General features: G+C 47.0%; 1 protein-coding gene across 1 annotated transcript; it reads left to right on the top strand.

The window, feature by feature from the left end:
• Positions 1–3,733: 3,733 nt before the first annotated feature.
• On the top strand, positions 3,734–21,643 carry VPS33B (VPS33B late endosome and lysosome associated). The gene is made up of 23 exons (XM_082833448.1): positions 3,734–4,017; positions 7,480–7,560; positions 7,943–8,004; positions 9,466–9,515; positions 9,711–9,778; positions 13,059–13,104; positions 14,177–14,271; positions 14,569–14,673; positions 15,074–15,170; positions 15,395–15,472; positions 15,791–15,864; positions 16,166–16,252; positions 16,412–16,502; positions 16,716–16,790; positions 17,039–17,103; positions 17,225–17,279; positions 18,195–18,241; positions 18,831–18,963; positions 19,585–19,658; positions 20,150–20,251; positions 20,406–20,481; positions 20,584–20,700; positions 20,995–21,643. Exons 1-23 carry the CDS (start codon positions 3,922–3,924, stop codon positions 21,072–21,074), a joined length of 1,854 nt encoding a protein of 617 aa, XP_082689574.1. The 5' UTR covers positions 3,734–3,921; the 3' UTR covers positions 21,075–21,643.
• Positions 21,644–22,073: the final 430 nt, after the last annotated feature.

The raw sequence follows: 22,073 nt of genomic DNA on the forward strand, positions 1-22,073 counted from the left end.
TGTTAATTCACTGATTCTTTTAGAATACTATATTAATATCAGAAAGTGATTATCAAAAGACAAATGGAGACATATTCAAGCAACGTAGAGTCCAATGACAGTTCTTAACAATGTCTCATTTTAACAATTTACCAGCAAAAATTGGCTACTCAGAATTTAAATACATGCAGGATGTTTTTCTAATGAAAACATTGATATTCCAACTGTCACTGACAGCCTGGTCATGTGTCTTGTTGCTATTGCAAATGTCATTCGTGGCAATTATATCACTGATTACTGTTAACTTGAGCATCTGTTCAGTAGAAATGGGCAAGGCCCTATCACATGCCAGTCAAAGTTAGGGAATCCAGCTTCTGGTAATAGAGCAGTGGACAGATAAGGCCCTTGTTCTCACTGCTTTGTCACTATCATGTAACTTATAATAAAAACGTCAATATAATTATGATTTTTAAAAGGGTAATTTGCCATTAGAACCTTAGAGGAGGGACTTCCCTGGTGGTGCAGTGGTTAAGAATCTGCCTGCCAATGCAGGGGCCACGGGTTCGATCCCTGGTCCTGGAAGATCCCACACAAGCCGCAGAGCAACTAAGCCCATGCAGCACAACGACTGAGCCCACGCATCGCAACTACTGAGCCCGCGTGCCTAGAGCCCGTGCTCCGCAACGAGAGAACCCACTGCAATGAGAAGCCTGCGCACCGCAATGCAGAGTAGCCCGCGCTCACTGCAACTAAAGAAAGCCTGCGTGCAGCAACGAAGACCCAATGCAGCCAAAAATAAATAAATTTATTTAAAAAAAAATAACTTAGAGGAGCAAGATGCTATTTGACTGCTTACATATGCATTTCTAACTCCTGTAAATCATTTGTGTCCTTTCCCCAGGGGACTATGAAATATTAGAAGCTTTTATTGCTAGCTTGGATATGTTTTCCATTTACCTCATCCACCACCATCCTAATGCTCGCTAGCTTAAATCTTTTGTTTCCATTCTTGTAAATGCTAATCTAAGGCTTTTGCACTTACTAGTTCTTTGTCTCCAGATTTTCACTTGGCTGGGTCCTTGCCATTCAGGCCTCAGGTCAACTGTTACTTTCACAGGCCTTTTCACCCTAGTCTAAAACAGCTCCCTTCATGTTCTATCACCACACCCTATTTAATTTTCCCTAGTATTTGAAATGTATTACTAATGCATTATTTGTCATCACCCACCTTGCCCCATTAGAAGGTAGATCCCATAAGGGTAGGAGACGTGTATGTGTTCATTGCTGTAGTTCCACTCCCAACATAGATTTCTTTCTTCCTCCCTTTTCTTTTTCGGCTGTGCCACGCAGCAGGCGGGATCTTAGTTCCCCGACCAGGGATCGAACCTGTGTCCCCTGTAGTGGAAGTGCAGACACTTAACCACTGTACCGCCAGGGAATTCCCCCAACATAGATTTCAATATTGGTTGAGTGAATGAAGAAATGGCTGGGAAACCTTACACCAATCAGCCAATCCACAATGGCAGAAAGCCCGGCCTTTTACCTTTGCCAGCCTGTGCATCCAGATCTCAGCCAAGAAGCCCTAAACTTCCTGCAGGTTGACCTGTTCCTGCTCTATGCTGACTGTGTGTCTTAGATCCTAACCCACTGTCACTGAGGTGTTTGGGGAAATTGTCCCTTCTCCCCGGCCCCCCACTGCCCCATCCCAAGCAGGGAGGCTGGACAGGCGAATGGGGACTCACTCAGCCTGTGTTCCATTGGGTGGGGGTCATAGGACTCCATGGTGCCCTATCCCCAGGCAGTCCTGTTTCATGACACAACAAAGGACTTTGACATCACACTGGATGAGGTAGAGATTTGGGGGTGCAGGTGTAACATCTGGTGGAGGAGGCAACAGATAACAAGACTGCTCAAGCTGGAATAAAAGCAACTGTGGGTGAAATGGGCACCTCACAGCAACTTGGGGCCAAACTCAAGAGGCTGGCAAACTGTACAACAGAAGGGACTTAAATCCCTGCAAACTGGAGGGTGTATATGTCACTCATCTGTGAAGGGCAGCTTCTACCTTTCTGTGCAGCTGAGATTTGATCTAAGGGGAGGGGGTGAGAGGAAGCTCAGTAAAAAATACTAAACAAGATCTTGAAGCCCAGTGTGAGCATAAAAGTTTTGGGTTTTTTTTTTTTTTTGCTTAATCTTCTATTATAGAAGTTTTCAAACATTCGAAAGTAGAATATTGTAGTGCAATGAACCCCTGTGTACCCATCACCCAGCTTCAACATTTAACAAATGGCCAATCTTTCTTCATTGCCCCACAGCTCCCTTTGGCTTATTTTAAAGCAAATCCCAGACATCATATTATTTCATCTGTAAGTACTTCAGTCTGTGTCTCAAAGAGATAGGGGCTCCTTTTTAACATAGACATATAAGCCATTACTATACCTTGAAAGTTTTAGGAATTCCTTATTATCAGCTAATATCCTACTAATATTCTGGTTGATTTCTTTGAATTAGGATCCAAACAAAGTCCACACATTGCAATATTGCATTGTGTTATGTCCCAGAAGTCTTTTATTCTAAAGTAGTTTCCCCTTCCACTTTCTTCTCATTGTCATTTGACAGGTTATTTGACCCATATAATTTTCTGCTTTTTAGACATGGTTGATTTTATCCTTGTGATGTCTTTTATCGTATTTCCTATGTATTTCCTATCGTATTTCCTCTGTATTTCCTATGAACTGGTAATTAGATCCTGAGGCTTGATCAGGTTTAACATGTGCTTCCCATGCATCTCACCAGGAGATGATGATGTGATGTCACGATTGATTAGTGAGTTCAGGTATTGTCAGCCGGATCTGTCCATTGTAATGTCTCTCATAAGCTTTTTTTTTAAACAAGGTAAATATAGCTCTTTACCATCACCCCTGAAAATTCCCTAATTTTCTTCCCAATTTTCATCCCCAAAGTCAATCACTTTTCTGAAATTTTTCACTATAGTTTTTCCTGTTCGAGAACCTGATATAAATGGCATACAGATGCCACTCTCGTGTCTGGCTTCTTTCATTTATTCAGTTATTTTTATTGTATGAATATGCCACAGTTTATTTCCCTATTTTCCCACGAAGTGCATTAATGAGCCAAAACTCCGTATTGAAAGGTCACAGCTGGCGAGACTTGGCTTCCATTGGCTACTAACGCGTTCCTCTTCTCTCCCCTCACACCCGCCCCGCATCTCCACGCGTCTGGCCTCCCGCAGTTCGGAAGCGAGAGAGCTCCCAGCCTGCAGCTAAATTTGTGGAGTAGATTTGATTGACAGCCCAGATCCTCAGTGATCAATGCCCTCCGGATTCCGAGTTGGTTTCGCCGATTTCACCAAGTTCTGAAAATCGAGCAAGTGCCCATCGCTTGCTTGGGTGAGCTAGGAGAATTGGGTGTACCCTTCAAAGTTAGTTTAAGGTATAATTCTTTTATCACAGGAACACTCGCCTCTGGTCAGGAATGAAACTGAACCTTCGCGCGTTGCCGCTCGTTTTCAAATGTCCCTTCCAGGACGCCGTCCTTTTCCGGGTACGCTGAGCTCTGGTAGAGTGCACGGAACTTCCGGGAGCTCTAGGAAGTCGTCCCTCTCTTTGGTAGGAGGCGGGTACCTCTGCAGGTGTAGACCCAGGTCCTGCGGACCGGCAGAGTGGACCGGGGTGGGGTGGGGTGGGACAAAGTGGCTGCAAGCCTGAGGCGAGGTCCCCCGAGGCTGCGGCTGTCCGGCCAGGAGGTGGCCATTCATTCCTCCATTGTGGCTGAGGAGCGAGGGCCCCTTCGGGGGCTCTTTCGAAGTCCGTGCCCTTACCTGAAGGAGAGCCATCCTGCGCTTACCCTGGGGTGCTGCCGGCCTTCTCAGAGCGGAGGGCGTCCCCCTTCTTCCACCCTGCGGCCCAGGTGACCGCTGCCATGGCTTTTCCCCATCGTCCGGATGCCCCAGAGCTGCCTGACTTCTCCATTCTCAAGAGGCTGGCCCGAGACCAGCTCATCTATCTGCTGGAGCAGGTCAGTGCCTGCCACGCTGGGGGCCTTACTGTATCAGCAGCACTCACTGGATGCATAGTTCTTTCTTACTGAGCTCCCTTGGTCTTGCTCTTGGCCCTTGGTATTGTCCTTGGAGCTTCAGTGGCAGGTCCAAAATGAAGCACTCAGGGAGGGAAACTTGGGACCATCTGGCCAGAGAGTTAATGGAAATCCCCCCTCGCCCCCCTTTTTTTTCATACAGACAAGGGAGACACCACTAGTGCCAAGCATCACTGGGGATGGAAAGATGGTTAAGACAACTTTGTCCTTAGGGTTTTTACGTTCCAGTGGGAGCAGTATGAAACACAAATTACCACACACAGGGTATCATGTGGTGAACGAGTGATAGCTAGGGTGCCTGAAACAATCATTTGTAGCTGGAGTGATCTAGGAGTTTCAAGGGGCTGGAGTGTGAAGATGAGCGTATTTTCCTTGGAGATGGGAGAGGATGTTCCGTGCAGATGGACAGGTAGGAGCAAAGTTGAGGAACCAGGGAAGGACAGGCATGTAATACAGAGAAGAGAGAGATGAGAAGTTACACAATAGGCATTAGGCAGCTACTGAAAAATTTTCCCCAATATGTGACATGAAACAATACTTGAAGATGATTCTAATAGCCATTGTGAAGTTGGATAAATGGGCAAAACAAGAAGGCCAGTGAGGAGACCATAGATCAGACTGAAGTAATAAAGGCCCACACAAAATTAGTGGCAGTGGAAATGAAAGGAATTGATGGGGTTTTTTTTTGAGTCAAAGACATTGATTGGTCGTAAAGGTTAAGGGAGAAGCAAAGCTGAGTTTGACATTTTTAACTTGAGCTAATAAGAAAATAATGCTATTACTGTAATTTTAATGGATTACATATATAGTCTTTTGTTTAATGTTCATATTCCCCACTAGATTTGAAGGTCCTTGAGGACAGGGACATACCTATTTTGTTCCACATGTATACCTAGTGAGTACCTAGCTTAGAGTCAGGCACTTAGCATGTGCTTAATAAATATTTGTTGCATGAACATTGAATAGAAATGAGAAAAAGAATTAGAAAGAGGAACAGTTTTGGTGGGGGAAGTTGAATTGTTTGGGTTTGGATAGGATGAAGTTAAGATGCTAGGAGGAAATACTCCTTGTAACATCAGAAGATAGAAAGGTAGAATTGCAGCTAGGGTAAAGATGGAGACTTGGGAGAACCTCAGGGGATGTGGGACCATATTTTATTTCTCTGTAATATGTTCTGTAGTGCTATCACAATGATTGGCACATGAAAGACACCCAACAGATGTCTGAGGAATTGAAAAGAGATGCTAGTTAGAACCACTAGTTCTGGTGAGATCCCCATGAAAGAGAGTAAATGAGACCAAGGATAGAAACTTGTAAATAGAATGATCTGAGGAAAAGCTGCCCACAAGGATGACTTAACGTGGCCAGAGTGGATTTCTCTGCAGTAATGTCCTCTTCAAACTAACTTCCTCTGACTTAATTCTTATTAATGGGCACTGCTATTCAGGCTTGAAACCTCAGAATCATCTTTGACTCTTCTTCCCTCCTCACACTTAACTAAACCAGTTGCTGAGTCCTGTGGATATTTATTTCCTTACACCTGACTTTTTTTTTTTTTTTTTTTGCGGTACGCGGGCCTCTCACTGTTGTGGCCTCTCCCGTTGCGGAGCACAGGCTCCGGATGCGCAGGCTCAGCGGCCATGGCTCACGGGCCCAGCCGCTCCGCGGCATGTGGGATCTTCCCAGACCGGGCACGAACCCGTGTCCCCTGCATCGGCAGGCAGACTCTCAACCACTGCGCCACCAGGGAAGCCCTACACCTGACTTTTTAAATGGTGATTATAAAATAACACTAACAAATTCTAGAAAATGCAGAAGATAAAGTGTAAAGAAAAAAAAAATCACTTACAACCCTACTATCAGATACAAGCACTGTTAACACTGTTAATTTCTTTCAAGTATTTTTAAAAATTCGATTACATGTTCCATGTATCTCTTAAAAAACCTATTTTTGTTCACATCACCACCAGCCTAAATCAGGTCCTCATTCATTACCACAGGCTTGGGCTGCTTGTTTGTCTTTTGTTTTCTTGCCAAACCCCGCGGCATGCCGCGCATCCCCGACCAGGGATCGAACCCTCACCCCCTGCAGTGGAAGCGCAGAGTCTTAACCACTGGACCGCCAGGGAAGTTCTTGGGCTGCTTGGACTGTTGCATTAACCACATAAGTGTAGTCCTTATCTCTAGTTTCTCATGTCTCCAATCCATTTTACCCACAGTTCCCAGATTTACCTAATGAAAATTCCCAGCTGATTGGATGCTTCAGTGTACAAAAGCTTTCTATTTTTCCTTGTTCCATAGAGGATCAACACCAAACTCCCTAACTTGGCATTTGGGACCCTTCATGCTCTAATTCCTGTCAAAGATTTCAGTCTTGTTTCACACAAGATTCCCCTACATCAAGATTTCTCGACCTTGGTGCTATGGACATTTTGGGCTGCTTGATTCTTTGTGGTGGGACTGTCCTGTGCATTGTAGGATATTTAGCAGCATCCCTAACCTCTACCCACTAGATGCCCGTAACACCCCCTGCCCCAAGGTGGACAATCCAAAATGTCTCCAGACTTTACTAAATGTCCCCGGGGGGGGCAAAATCAGCCCTGGTTGAGGACCACTGCCTTACCTATCAGGCAAACTGAATTGCTTGTTCTGCCCTTACCATTCAGCCTGTTCTCTTTCCCTGGCCTTTGCTAGATTGCCATCTCAATCTATCACTGCCAACATCCTACCCATTTGTCAAAGCCTAGTTGAGAGGAAACTTTCAACGACTTCCCCCTCTCTTCTGCTCAGTGTGACCTCTCCTTCCTCTGGACAGATGAAAGGGCAGCATCAGGAGTGATGAAGCGGGAACCAGAAGACAGGGATTTGGCGTGAGTGGGTGTGAGGGTGAGGACTGTCCTGGGTTAAGTTTTCCGCCTTGAACATAGGTTATTTTTGTAATTAGAAGAAAAATGCCATTTAAAGAGATATTTGGCAGTTAGTTGAGGGGCTGGAGGATACACGGTGTGGTTTTGTTTTGTTTGGCTTCGTTCAGCAGGAAATCTATTGGGTTATCAGGAGACAGTGGAAGAGGTGGTGGAGTAGAGGAGCAATGATGTAGAACAAGGTCACAGGCGAGCAGGAGGGTTGAGTGACAAGGACTTAACCTTAGAAAGAAGGTGAAATATCTTTCCACTGGTACAGAAAATGAGAAGACAAAATAGGTGAATATGTAGAGAAATGTCAGCTGTGGATATAGGCAATAAATAAGGTGCTGGGGTAGATGAGGTCTAGTGCCCTTCCATCTCAGAGACTGTGCTTCTATTAAATGGATGGCTGGATGAGCTGTCAGCCGAGGGAGCTTGTGTGACCTGAGAGTAACCCAAGATACTGTGTCTCCTTCAGCTTCCAGGAAAAAAGGACTTGTTCATTGAGGCAGATCTCATGAGCCCGTTGGATCGAATCGCCAATGTCTCCATCCTAAAGGTACCTGCCCCTTTCCCCACGTGGATCAGGCCCTTCTTCCCTATTAAGCAGTTTTTCTTTTGATGAACAGTATATATTACTGAAGAGTGACTACCCTTATAGGGTAAAGAGGGGATGGCAGAGTTACAGTAAATAGGGGATGGCAGAGTTACGGTGACAAGGGAGGATTGATACTCTTTGTATTGTTTTTGAATTGTTTTATTTTGGGGTTTTCTATTGACAGTTTGAGGAAGGTTCAGTGGGATGGTTGTCAGGGAGGTACTTTGACTGCTAGAATTAGTATAAATAGGAGGGAGCCCTTCCAGAAGACCCCTGTCATTGTATCGGGCTTTGGGTTTCCAAGCACACTTATGTCCATTGTTTTGTTGGATTCTCTCTGTAGCAACATGAAGTAGACAAGCTGTACAAAGTGGAGAACAAGCCAGCCTTCAGCTCCAGTGAACAGTGAGTGTCTGGGAGACTCTGTCTCGGCTCCAAGCTGGAGGAGGTCCCTACACATTGGCCTTTGATTGGTCATTGGCCGAGATCTAGCACCATGATGTTTGTGACATGGTTCGCTTCCCTCCTCTTTTACAAATTCATCCTTAGGTTGTGCTTTAGCCTCTTAATTGGTCTCCCTTTCTGCGGTTTCTCCCTCCCTTGTCCTCATCTCTCTTTAACCCAACCTACCATCTCTAACCAGATTGATTAATCTTTCAAAAATATTTTCATTGGGCTCTCCTGAAGAACCTTCAAGGCTTCCCTTACTTACCGAGTGAGGTCCTCATTGTTCGTCATAGATTCCAAGGCTGCCTCCAGGGAGGCCTCTCACCCCCTTTCCAGCCTGGTCTCTTTCATGTCCCCGCTATTCAGCTCGCACTTTTGCGTGCTTCCAGGCTCTGCACACGTACCTCCGTGTTTTTGGCCACTCCACCCGCTCTGCCTGAAATTCTCTCCTCTCCTCACTGTTCTTGCGACAAATATCCAGCCTTCAGAATCCAGCCCCACCTTCTCCACGCAGCTCTCAGTTGCCATTCCAGGGTGATTTTCTCCTCCTCTAGATTTGCATGGGGTTCAGTGTTTGTCCTGTTCACCTGGTACACAGTCATGTCCTGCCTGTTGTCTGGTGTTTGTTTTTATTTTTAATACTTCTCAACTTAAGTAATGTACACCCTCCCTTAGAGGAAATAATTCTCCTAGATACATGGAGAATACATCCATGAACCCCAGTTTGAAGAACACTATTTTATATACTTTCTTGTATTGTTTTTTAACACTTAATTGTTAATATACTCCATACATATGTGCATCTTATTTTGCCCAATAGACTGTAAATTATTTGAGAGCAGGAACTCCTGGGTCCACCATAAGGCCAATAAGTGCCCCCAACCCACCACGATATACCTGTTTTATCGAGGGGAGTCGTGTGTGTGTGTGTGTGTGTGTGTGTGTGTGTGTGTGTGTGTGTGTTTAAACTCTTAATTATATACTCATATTTTTTTTAAAAATTTATTTATTTATTTGGTTGCACCAGGTCTTAGTTGTGGGAGGTGGGCTTCTTAGTTGCAGCAGGCGGGCTCCTTAGCTGCGGCTCCAGGGCTCCTTAGTTTTGGCTCACCGGCTCCTTAGTTGTGGCATGCTAACTCTTAGTTGCAGCATGCATGTGGGATCTAGTTCCCTGACCAGGGATTGAACCTGGGCCCCCTGCATTGGGAGCGCAGAGTCTTATCCACTGTGCCACCAGGGAAGTCCTGGGTCCTGTGTGTTTGGTATGTGGTGAGCCAAAAGAGCTGGCAGGGCTTTGGCTGGGGTGAGAACTGTAGCAAATGGTGAAAGGGTTGGCATTGTTTAAGTTTCTTCTAAGCTGCTATCACCAACTTCATGATTTTTCTTCACTGAGGTTTTTTTCCCCCTTCTCTCCCATAGATTATGCTTCTTGGTCAGACCTCGCATCAAGAATATGCGGTACATTGCCAGTGAGTGTGCCATGGTGTTCATTATAACTAAGACCTGGGAAAGGGTGGGAAGGCCTAAGGACCCTGACCATAAGAACCCTTTAATAAGAAAAGAATTGTTTGGGTAGGCCATACTCCTCGTAGAGGCTCTCTGCTTCCTTGCTTCTAGTCTAACAAAGGTCCATGGCTTTTGACTTGCATCCTTTCTGTCTGTAGATCTTGTCAATGCTGACAAAATGGCTGGCCGAACTCGAAAATACAAAGTGATCTTCAGTCCTCAGAAGGTGAGTTTGGACCCTGGTGGAAATGACATCGGGTAGAACAGGATTGGGGACTAGGAAGGGGTAAGGGGCCAACACTATATAGCTGTATCTCCCTCAAAGCAAATTATAGGTGACTGAGCAAAATACCTGTCACCGTCTTTTTATTAAGGTAGCAGAGAGTCTGTCATCAAATTGCCCCGAATATAGATTGTACAGTTGTGAGAGATGTCCTCTACATAGATTTCTTTAAGTGAAAAGATTGACATTTTTGAAGTAGAACCTGCTATGTATCCCTTCTAACACCAATTCCTATATAGTAATGGTGCACAATGTTATGGCTTTTCAATGACTTTCTCCCTATATCCCTTTAATAACAAACACAATAAATCTTCACCCCCCCCCCGCCCCATGCTCATCGAAGGCATGTGGCTGGGCTGCCCTTGGGTTATCAGAACCATACCAGTGTACTTTGGAAGAGGTTTTTCTTACACAGGGTGCAGTAAAATGGTCTTTAAGCTTGGAGCAGCTGAGGGAACTGAAGCCCACAGTCACATAGTGAATTAACATAGCCAGGCTAGGTTTCTTCCATCTTTACCTCAATAATTGCAGTAAGTGTTAGGGGATCTGTCATAGTATCTCCGTTTCTCAATTCCATCAAGCTCCCCTGTCATCCCCACATCAACGGGGTGCATTGTAGGTACATCCTCAACCTGATTGATTGGGAGGAATGATGTACCAGGTCTATACATTGCCCGTCGTAGGACTATACAGTTATACCAAGTAGTGCATGCCACACTTAGAGCAGGTAGAAATTAAAGTTGAAAGGACAGGGATTTATTCCTTTGCAATTTTCCCAAGAAAATTCTAAAGAAAATAGAAGCAGTAGGTAAGACTAAAGACACTGAAGCCAAACTGTCTGGCTGTGAATCCATGCTTTAGCACCTATTACCTGTGTGATCTTGGATAAGTTACTTAACTGCTCTGTGTCTCAGTTTTCTCATCTATAAAATGGAGTTGATAATAGTACTTATCTTTTAAATGAGGTGACTTTCAGTTTCTATTAAGAAGTCTAGAGGAATCATAGGCTTATATTGTTTCCTCATCATTTAAAAGGAATAAGAGGAAAGAACCAATGATCTTCCTTTGAAGATCATTTGAAGATTGATAGCACAGTCTTACAGCTATTAATCCTGTTTAGGAATACAAATATATCAAGTGTAGCATTATTACCAGGGCAAGAAAATTATTGAGTAAAATAACCGATCAGAATTAGAGGTTACTTTTGAATGTTATTAAAGGAGCTATAGCAGTAATCTCTAGTTTTTGGAGTCTTACAAGAAGCTTTTTTTTCAAATTATACTTCCAAGGACAGACTTGTTTAAATAGGAAATAGAACAAGTTGGTAACAGTTTCAAATAATGCTACAAGCCTCCATATCACACAGAAAAAGAAAATTGATATTTTCATGAATTTTTTTCTTTCTAACACCCTATCTGATCAAATCCTTTGACCTAATTTTCCATTATAGGACAGTGTCTTCCTTAGTAGCTGTAGGGAAGAGGAAATCTGTCTCTCGTCCTGAGACTCCCTTTGTTAACTATGAAGATTGGCAGTTTTCAAACTGGGCTATGGAATTCCATTAGTTAGCATTAAAAGTAGGTCCATAGGGACTTCCCTGGTGGTCCAGTGGTTAAGACTCCTTGCTTCCCCTGCAGGGAACGCAGGTTCGATCCCTGGTTGGGGAACTAAGATCCCCATGAGCCACGCAGCATGGCCAAAAAAACATAAAATAAAAAATAGAAAATAATTTACAAAAAATAAAAAAGGAGGACAAGTCACTGGCCTTTCCCCATCTAAGAGCGGAGGCTCACCTGTGTTCTTGGCCCCATCCCTGCCTGCTTTCTCCACTCTCTTGCTTCATCAAGTAGACTCTTATATCTTCAACCATATTTATCCCTTCTAAACATTTCTCTCTCCTCATCTCTTGTCCCTGACAGCGACTCTCCCTTAATGTGTGGCCAGACTGAAGAATTATCTGCTGCCACTGCTTCTGCTTCCCCACGTCCACCTTCACGTTTTTTTTTTTTTTTTTTTTTTTTGTGGTACGCGGGCCTCCTACTGCCGTGGCCTCTCCCGTCAGGGAGCACAGGCTCCGGACGCGCAGGCTCAGCGGCCATGGCTCACGGGCCCAGCCGCTCCGCAGCATGTGGGATCTTCCTGGACCGGGGCACGAACCCGTGTCCCCTGCATCAGCAGGCGGACTCTCAACCACTGCGCCACCAGGGAAGCCCCCACCTTCACCTTTTAATCTAGTCGCCTAAGATCTCCATTGTCAAATCCAGTGATGTCTATGTCATGCTCTTCCTACTTAACTTCTCTGGCATTTGAGACTGTTGCCCATTCTTCCTTGAAACTCTGCCTTTAGAGGTGCTATTTAGGGTTCTGTTTTCTCCTAGTCTCACCTCTCTATGTATTCTTTCTCGGTCTTCTCTGCCCGGTCTTGGACTGTGCACCCTTTTAATTTTGGTTCCCTAGAGTCCTGTCCTAAGCTCTCTTCTCTCTGTATGTTCTTTTGGACAAGCTATCCACTTTAAGTGCAGTGTATGTGCCTTTAGCCCCCAAGACTGTCTGTCCAGACCTCCCTCGGTGTCTGCAGAGGTCTCATGGACATGTCCTAACCAGAACTCCATCCCTGCTCTCTCCACACCATTGCTTTTTACCTACACCTGCTCCTCCTCCTCTGTTTCTATAGCACTGTCATGCCCTGCTTCCCGTCGCTGCTGGCAGGACCCACCCTTCCCTGACAGCTGAATACTTTCTCCTTTGTAAAGCTTTTCTAGTCAATCAGGGAGAAAAAAAGCAGTTGACTTAATAAGTGAATGAAATGGCTGAAAAGGAAACAAAGTGTTGGGCCAGTGATTCCAGTGGTCCTTTCTAGATCTAAGAGTCTGGGTTCTTTTGTCTTTTCCACTGGGTTCAATAAGTGTGGTCCTTGGGCTTCCCTGGTGGAGCAGTTGGGAGTCCACCTGCCGATGCAGGGGACACGGGTTCGTGCCCCGGTCCGGGAGGATCCCACATGCCGCAGAGCGGCTGGGCCTGTGAGCCATGGCCGTTGAGCCTGTGCGTCCGGAGCCTGTGCTCCGCAACGGGACAGGCCACGACAGTGGGAGGACAGCATACTGCAAAAAAAAAAAAAAAAAAAAAGAATAAGTGTGGTCCTCATCAGTGACCACAGAGGAACTCCAGAGAAATGGAAAGAATGGAGAAGGGGGTTACTAATCAGCTTCCCTTTCTCTTTCAGTTTTATGCGTGTGAGATGGTGCTTGAGGAAGAGGGCATCTATGGAGGTGAGAGGAGACGGATATGAGTGGAGAGGGGGAGGACGTGTGGAAGAAGGCCGTGATGGTTGTTCCCCGTACCCATCTCCTCCTTTTCCCTGCCTTATTCCTGTTGGCCTGGCAGGAGGAGAGGGTACTGAGAATGGGAAGGAAGACCCCAAATTAGAATACTAGTGGGGCTATAGTTGAAAATCACCGATGCTCTCTTCTTACCTCCCAAGACTCCCACAAGCAAAACTCGTGCCTTCCCTCCTGTGTGCATTCCTCACTCCATCCTCCGTGCAACACAAACCCGGTCGCCATCCTCCCTACTGGAAATCCTGCATTGGCTCAGAGTAAAGCCCAGGATCCTCAGCATGGCCTCCTGTGCCTCTACAGTCTGGCCCCTTCCTGGCCCTTTAGCCTCACGTGCCACTCCTCTCTCCTGACTCACTACCCTCCAGCCATGGGGACTTCACACACCAGTTCTTGTTGCCTAGAATGTTCCTCACCCTACAGCTTTTTGCCTACCCAAATCATACTCAAATTCTAAGCCAAATGTCTCTTCTTTAGGGAAGTCTTTCCTGTGCCTGTAGTTGGGGTTAGATCCCTGAAATATTTGTGCTCATAGGTTGCTGTTTTACTCCTTTGGCGCATATAACTGTAGTTAGATTTGTCTGGTGTGTACTTTCTCACTACCTTGTCAGCTCCAGAAGTCAGGAGCATGTCCATTCTGTTTACCACCATGTCCCCAGTATTCAGCCTAGCACCATACATATGTGGCTCTCCGTCAGTATTTGTCCAATAATGCATAAATGAAGGAGTGTTTCATCAGCACTTTTGGTCCGCACTCTAATGAAAACACACCACTGAGATCCCACTGTATTACAGGCTGTTACGTACATGTCTCCTTTCCTTATCAGCCTGTGAGCCCCTTCCAGGCAGAGATTATATCTTATTCACCTCTGAGCATCCCCTGCTCAGTGCAGTACCTGGCGTGTGGCAGGCACTCAGGAGTTTTTGCACGGCTGTAGTGGAGCTTCCCTCTTAATGTGGAGCCATGTGCCTTTGGCAGGGAGGCTGATGCTGTCTGTACCCACAGATGTGAGCTGTGACGAATGGGCCTTCTCTTTGTTGCCTCTTGATGTGGATCTGTTGAGCATGGAACTACCAGAATTTTTCAGGGACTACTTCCTGGTAAATGCAGGGCCCTTGGGTCTTGGCATCAAGGAGTCGGGACAGACATGGGGTCCTGTGGGCTAGAAATATGGATTCAACCTTCATCCAACTCATAATTTATCATGAGTGATAGTAATTTGGAGATGGAATACCACTGCTTGAGGTTCATGGGGCTTCCATTGGGGCCAATGAAAATGGACTTTTGCAAGCGTTGCCCAGACCCTGCCTTTCTGCTCAGGGCTTCTAGGCCTATCCACTTTCCAGATGGATCTGTCGGGTTGATCCATATCTTTGTGGTCCATGTGGTCCCTGCAGGAAGGAGATCAGTGTTGGATCAACACTGTGGCACAGGCCTTGCATCTCCTCAGCACGCTCTATGGACCCTTCCCTAACTGCTATGGAATTGGCAGATGTGCTAAGGTGAGCAGTTCTGTGTCCTGATAGCCCCTATTCACTTGTTTTCTAACCACCAAGGATTGTTCATGGGCATCTGGGATGTGAGGTATATTCTTTACCTTGCTTTCATTGCTCCAGAGTAGGTCCCCAGAGGGGAGAACTTGCGTGGCTAAGAGAATGGCAAGGGCCCAGGACCTCTAGGTAGCATCCCTAAATCTTTGGGGGCGGAGAGACTCCTTCACTGGTGTGGGGCAGGATGGGGAGGGGTAGGAACAGGTGGGAGTAGCAGAGGTAATATTGTTAATAATTAGCTCCTCTCTTGGGGTCAAGGAGAAGGATCACATGGAAAGGGGTTGGGTTCTGTAGGTGTGGGGCTGCACAAGGGACCTGGACATAAGATTGCGAATGTCCTGGGCCCTGACAGATGTCACATGAATTGTGGAGGAAACTGGAAGAGGAGGAGGATGGTGAAACCAAGGGCCGAAGGCCAGAAATTGGACATGTCTTTCTCCTGGACAGAGGTGAAGTATGCTCAGCACTCCTCTCATCTGTCGACCCTAGAAGATACGGGAATATGGGAAACATGGTGGCACAGCTGGGATCCTCAAGTTGAGGCTGTGAATGCCAGCGTTGACTGGGGGCGTGGGCACTTGGGCCCCATTGAAGGCACTTGAGCGGATACTGAGCAAACTGGGTGGGAGGCTGCATCGGGGAAGACCCTCACGGTCGGGGATCTCGGTTTCAGACGTGGACTTTGTGACCGCACTTTGCTCCCAGGTGGTTTACGAGGGTCTGGTGGATGACACCTTCCGCGTCAAGTGTGGTAAGTGGCATCTTAGCGAGACGGAGGGGTCCTCAGCTCCTGGAGCTTCCCACGGTGAGGGTGCAGGACTTGTGGGAGAGACCCAGGCTTGGAGTGAACTGCTGCCTTCCAAATAGTTTGGGGGAACGTTTAAATCTTTATTTCTTTTTTTTGGGCGACACTCCTTGGGGGATCTTAGTTCCCTGACCAGGAAGCTCAGAGTCCTAACCACTGGACCACTAGGGAAGTCCCTGGGGGTCCTTTAATGGCAGTTCCGGAAAGAAAGGGGAAGGAAGGACTCATCAGAGATCCTCATAGCTGTTTCCTCTGCTCTCAAAGGGAGTGTCGACTTTGGCCCAGAAGTCACATCCTCTGACAAGAGTCTGAAGGTGCTGCTCAACGCCGAGGACAAGGTGAGCACATGGGTGCCGGCAGAGGATTTCCCCAGGGCCACTGCCACCATGAGGCTGTGGGCCCCGGCACTGGGAGGAGAGGCCGAGTCCCCAGGACAGAGGGGCACCCAGCCAGGTAAGAGCACAACCCAGAGCACACAGCAGGGATTTGACATGTCCTTACTGATACCAGCTCAGCTTTCTTTGTACTTCTGCTAGAATAGCTGAGCACTCTCCCTGTACCGTTGTTACCCTGATGAGGCAGGAAGGAACGAGGTATGCGTCTGTATAGTAATTTGTTCCTGTCTCATTCTCCTTGCAGGTGTTTAATGAGATTCGTAACGAGCACTTCTCCAATGTCTTTGGCTTCTTGAGCCAGAAGGCCCGGAACCTGCAGGCCCAGTATGACGTGAGGCTCCCAGCCCGGGTCCTCTGTTTCCTCAGTGGCTCCCCAGGCTGCTGCCCTTTGGCTCCCCTTCTGATGCTACAGTGGGTGGGAACTGAGGGAGGGTAGTGTTTGCTCACATCTGAGGGCAGAGGGGCTGACCTCATGGGAATGTCCCCACAGCGCCGGAGAGGCATGGACATAAAGCAGATGAAGAACTTCGTGTCCCAGGAGCTCAAGGGACTGAAGCAGGAGCACCGCCTGCTGAGTCTCCGTAGGTTTCAGCTTGAGGGTAGGGCAAGGGGAACCCTGCAGAGGAGATCTGGGAGGAGATCCCTGTTCATTTGGAAAATAGTGCTCTTCTTTGGTCTAAAGTGTGAAGAAGTGCTCCTGCACTTTGCCTTAAGAGGTCCTTATTCTTCTGGACAATAAAGAGGCATTCTTCCAGAACCAGGATATGTCAGCTCCCCTTTTGTCCTGTCTGCAGATATCGGGGCCTGTGAATCCATCATGAAGAAGAAAACCAAGCAGGACTTCCAGGAGCTCATCAAGACTGAGCATGGTGACTTGGCTACTTCTCCTGCTTCTGCTTCCGTGGCTCCCAGTCCCAGGCCGCCCTGAAAAGATGCTCTCTGGCTCTTTCCAGCTGACGCTGGCTGTGTGGAATGTTGGTTCCTGCTAGAAGCCCTGGGGGCCCCTTAACCCACCCCAAGGATGAAGAAAGAGATGGGGAGACAAGACGCCCATTAGCATAGATGGCAACAGCTGAGCAGCTCCCCCAGTAACAGGCTCTCCTCTGATTATTTGCAGCGCTGCTGGAGGGCTTCAGCATCCGTGAGAGCACCAACTACATTGAAGAGCACATAGACCGGCAGGTGAGGCGGGAAGGGAGGAGATATTGGGAACAGCATTTAGAGGTGGGGCTCAAGCGGAAGCAAGAGGAGAGAGCGTGTGTTATGAAACTTGAATTCTCCTTGACTCTTTCTTCCTGTGCAGGTGTCACCCATAGAAAGCCTTCGCCTCATGTGCCTTTTGTCCATCACTGAGAACGGTGAGCCCCAGGGACCAAAGACGCCAGATTGAAAAGCTGTACCTTAGGGATAGTTCCCTGTAATCTCGTGGATTCTTTCCCCTGTAAAATAAAGCAGCTTTTGTTTTGGGTGAAACATCCCCAGGTCATAAGGTAATTTATTGTTCCAGCCCTAAACAGGACCACATCCACCCTCCCCAACGCCCCCGGTACACGGCCTGTCCCATCGTAGGATTGCAAAGGGGTAGAGCCGAATGGCATTTCTCTCATCATTCCATCTGGCCTCCTACCCGCAACAAGATTTCATAATCAAGATACAGTCCAGGAAAAACCAATTTCATAAACATTTTAAAAGCTCAGATTCTGCAACCTTTCATGGCAACTTGTTTTGAATGTTGAAGTCTTCCAGTTGGCAAATATTCTTTAAGGTTGCTTTCTACCCAAAGACGTTATTTGCTTATTCTAAATCCCCTTTATTGTAGTTGGAAGTCCATTTCTTCTTACCTCTGTGGAGAAAAACATCTAAGGCTGCACTTTGGGAACTCATTTGAACACTTTTCCTATTCCCCACTAGCTGTTGAGCAGTTCCCCAGAAAACTGGCCCATAGCCAGAGAGAAATGCACGGGAAGGCCCTTGTCCTCCCTCCTGGCGCATCCCACCCCCCACTACGGATTAGATTAGCTTTTGTTTTGGTGTCCCTTCCTCGGGGCTCTTCCTTGGAACTCTCAGATCCAGGCTATATCTTTCAAAAAGCAAGCTTAAATTTAGGAGTCAATTTAGAATCAACTGCATAGGATGCAAGGTTAACGTTATGTACTGACTCCTTCCTTCTGACTAGGGTTTTTTTTTGGTGGGGGGACGAGGGTTGGTTTGTTGGTTTGTACACTTTAGGGCACCTCAACTGGCTCATGAACCTTTATCTTCCTTACCCTCAGGTTTGATCCCCAAGGATTACCGATCCCTGAAAACCCAGTATCTGCAGGTAAGGCCAGGAGACTGTGTTCTTGAGGGAACTTGGTGGAGGGAGGTCATTGGACATTTTCGAAAGAGGCAAAAGAAGAAATGGTCCCTTTCCTGTCCCCATCACCCTCCTGTTCCCATGCAGCCTCCCTCTCAGAGGTTGTGGGGATGGTCACCTTTCAGCACGCGGAGACCCTTCCCACTACCCTTGTTTCACTCTCCTCCCCTCTTATGTGGCCAATGCGGGGGGAATTTGAACAATTCAGCTGTTGGACCCAGTGGTGAGTTCTTACTCCTGGATTCTCCCTTTATTTAGCACCTTGCGAGGCGTCAATACACCTTTCCTTCCAGGTCCTTCTCAAGTCCTACCTCCTCTGTGAAGCCTTCCCCACCTCCTTACATCGACAGCTTTCTGTGCTCTTTAATTGTTCCGTGCTGCTTTTATTCTTTGTTTGGCATTTGGTGATTTCTGATATGAAAATCTTCCCCACAAACAAGTGTGCGCTGCTCAGGACACAGAGCGCATAATCCTCTCCCCCACCTCCATATCACCTAACAGTGCTAGGCCCTTGGTGAACGCTCGGTAGAGAGCTGAATTGCATTTTCTTCAGAGCTATGGCCCCGAGCACCTGCTAACCTTCTCCAATCTGCGGCGAGCTGGGCTCCTAACGGAGCAGGCCCCGGGGGACACCCTCACAGCTGTGGAGAGTAAAGTGAGCAAGCTGGTGACGGACAAGGCTGCAGGTGAGCAGGGAGTACAGGTAACCCCTTTCACCCTCCTCGGCTGTTGTTGCCTGTTCTCTCAATAGGCAGAGCACCCTGGTGGGGAGAGAATGAGCTGGGGAAGGAGAAAGTGATTCCTTACTGTTACTGTCCTTACTGCCACTACTTCTGCTTGTAAGAGCAGCTTCCAGTTATTGAACACTGACGTGCTAAGCCTTTTAGATACACTTTCTCATTTAATCCTCGCAAAGTTTCCGTGTGGTAAGTTTTATTATCTCCATTTTACACATGAGGAAGCCGAGGCTTAGGGAGGTTAAGTGACTTCTTCAGGGCCCCTTAGTAAGTCAGATGTAACTCCAAAGGCCGTACACTTAACCAGTAAACTAGGATCACCCTGTAGATTGCATTTAGTAGAGGGCTGGTACCCTGTAGGAGGAGGAAGACTGCGGGTGGGAGAAGGGTGGTGATTGTCTTAGATGTTAGATGATCACTGTAGGTGAACGGCTTTGAAGGGGATCTTCAGATGTGATAGGTCCTGCTATTTGAGAAGAGGGGGTCCTGTCATTTCCTGAGTGGTATCACCTGTGGCAGCATCATTAATCCATAAACCTTAGATGAAACCAGCGCAGATTTCTTTCCCAGGAAAGATTACTGATGCCTTCAGTTCTCTGGCCAAGAGGAGCAATTTCCGCGCCATCAGCAAGAAGCTGAATTTGGTATGTAGAACAGGGGTGGACAAGGGAGGCAGTGGGGTCAGTCCTTTGTGAAGTACTTTGAACCCACAAAAACCTCTCTGTCATTTTGTTTTTATAAAGATCCTTTTGTGTGGTAGCATTATAGCATGAGCTTAATAATGAGACAAGACACAAAGGTTCATTCATTTAATGAACACGTAACTCACACCTACCAATGTCAGAGAATACACTAAGTGCCGCTTCAGTGACAGACATGTCCCATGTCGCTGAAGGGTCAGAAGGGGTCCCTCTTTCCAGCGAGCATGGAAACTCATTCAAGAGAATCAGCAGGCACTGAACAGCTTTCATCTTTGGTTATGGATTCTTTTTTTTTTTTCCTCCAAGGCTATTGCTGGTTCTTACTTTAGTTGAAGTAAGAACTGTTCTTAGGGGTATGCCACTTTTCTCTGACCCTGTAAAGGACTGGAGGGCTCAGTGGTCACTTGCCTCATACAGTCCCCTTTGCCCTCTAGATCCCACGTGTGGATGGCGAGTATGATCTGAAAGTGCCACGTGACATGGCGTATGTGTTCAGTGGTGCTTACGTGCCCCTCAGCTGCCGAATCATCGAGCAGGTGAGAACGAGTGGCTCGCTCCTGTTCATATTTCATGCTCTCTGCTTTCTCTTAGTCCCTGGCCTGGCCCAACTTTTAACTACCTGAGTGACTAGCAAGAAATGTGACAGTCTGGCTGCTGCTAGACTTGAAACTAGCGCTTGTGCCTTCCCAGGTGCTGGAGCGGCAAAGCTGGCAGGGCCTGGATGAAGTCGTGCGGCTTCTCAACTGCAGTGAGCTGGCATTCACAGGTGCGTGGCCTTGCCCAGTGGGGGCGGGGTGAAACGAGAGGAGGGCCGGATGCATCATCCAGTAGTGCCGGTGAAGAGCTGAGTCTGGTCTGGTCTTTGCAGACATGACCAAGGAAGACAAGGCTTCCAGTGAGTCCCTGCGCCTCATCTTGGTGGTGTTCTTGGGTGGTTGCACATTCTCTGAGATCTCAGCCCTCCGGTTCCTGGGCAGAGAGAAAGGTGAGATCAGGCTTCCGTGGGATCTGGGGAACAAAGGGCAGCCCTCAGGAAGGCTTCTTTACTGGCCTCTGGGTACCACTTGCTGCCATCTTGCTGTGGGCTGAATAGCAGGAAGCCCAGTTCCACCAAGCATGGCAAGTTGCTGTGCCCGGGAGCATGGCACGGACGCATCTATGACTATAAACTGGTGCTCTGACCCACCCAGGGCCGTGGAACTGGAGGGGCTTTGCATGGCTGGTGTTAGGGGCTTAAATCTGCCCTCAGTCATGTATGGTGTTGCTTTTGACTCCTTAGGGTACAGGTTCATTTTTCTGACGACAGCAGTCACCAACAGCGTTCGCCTTATGGAGGCCATGAGTGAGGTGAAAGCCTGAACTTTTCCCGGCCAGTGTTGATGTCTCCCTGGACATGTTCCGCAGTGGGAAGCAGGAGTTTGAACCCAGCTGCTAATAAAATGTCTACCAACTATGCTCCTAACAGCTGGGGAGCAGGGAACTTATTTGAATTTAGAGAACATATCTGAGGAGAGAGTTCACCTCCTGCCCCCAGGATATTTCTTTTTTGTTTATGAAGTACAGCCCATGCTGATGAGATAAGGAGGAAGAGGATCTTTTGCTAAATCCTGTTTGAGTATCATTGTAAATAAACCCTCTACTCTCAATGTATCAATATTATGTTTAGTTCTAGACAGGCACTTCCATGTTTACTGGTGAAGCAGAGGGGGCTTTACATAGGGACTTCGTGTATTCTACGGCCTGGACTGGGTAGTAGCTCTGGGCCTGGTCTGGTTCTTCCTTGAAACTTGCACTGTACTGGACTTTCCTCAACCATAAAATGAGGATTAGTTAGATGATCAGTACCAGTTAGATGATTGCACCCTTCCAATTCTAAAATTCTGTGAGTCATTACACTTTAGAAAAAATGAGCTTGCTATGGTTTTAACTTAAGGAGTCGCTTGAATTTTAAGCCTTTTGTTTCTTATTGCAGAATGAAAGATTATGTCCCTTGTTAGAGCAATTTCAGGCATTGGCAAACTGTGCTCCTATAAAGGTTACCAGTGCCCTCCTAAGTGCTGATTCTAGTGACCTTTCTTTCCCTTTACCCTTTAAAAATTGTGAACACTAACCACATCTATTAGTGGTCGTCTTCTAAGTTGATCTCACTGATGATCCCCTTTACCTTCTTGTAATTCTCATATTTAGCTTCCATGACACACTTCTTTGTCCTCCTGCATTCTCCTAGGCTGCACTTCCATCTCCTTTGGTTCCTCTCTCTGTGTATCCTCCTTTGTTGCATCTCCTGTCTCTGTCCTTTATTGTTATCCATCCCAAACTTTTGTCTCACTGCTGAGATTCACGCGATTATTTACAACC

Source organism: Leucopleurus acutus (assembly GCF_964270905.1).
Source record: "Leucopleurus acutus genome assembly, chromosome: 1".
NCBI classification, from domain to species: domain Eukaryota; kingdom Metazoa; phylum Chordata; class Mammalia; order Artiodactyla; family Delphinidae; genus Leucopleurus; species Leucopleurus acutus.

What these genes read in the sequence shown, in the direction of transcription:
- VPS33B (XM_082833448.1), top strand. Translation starts at nt 3,922, where the DNA reads ATGGCTTTTCCCCATCGTCCGGATGCCCCAGAGCTGCCTGACTTCTCC. An exon ending in ACCTGCAGGCCCAGTATGAC is followed by an intron (nt 16,253 to 16,411) that starts GTGAGGCTCCCA and finishes ATGTCCCCACAG; the next exon opens with CGCCGGAGAGGCATGGACAT. An exon ending in GGTGACGGACAAGGCTGCAG is followed by an intron (nt 18,964 to 19,584) that starts GTGAGCAGGGAG and finishes TTTCTTTCCCAG; the next exon opens with GAAAGATTACTGATGCCTTC.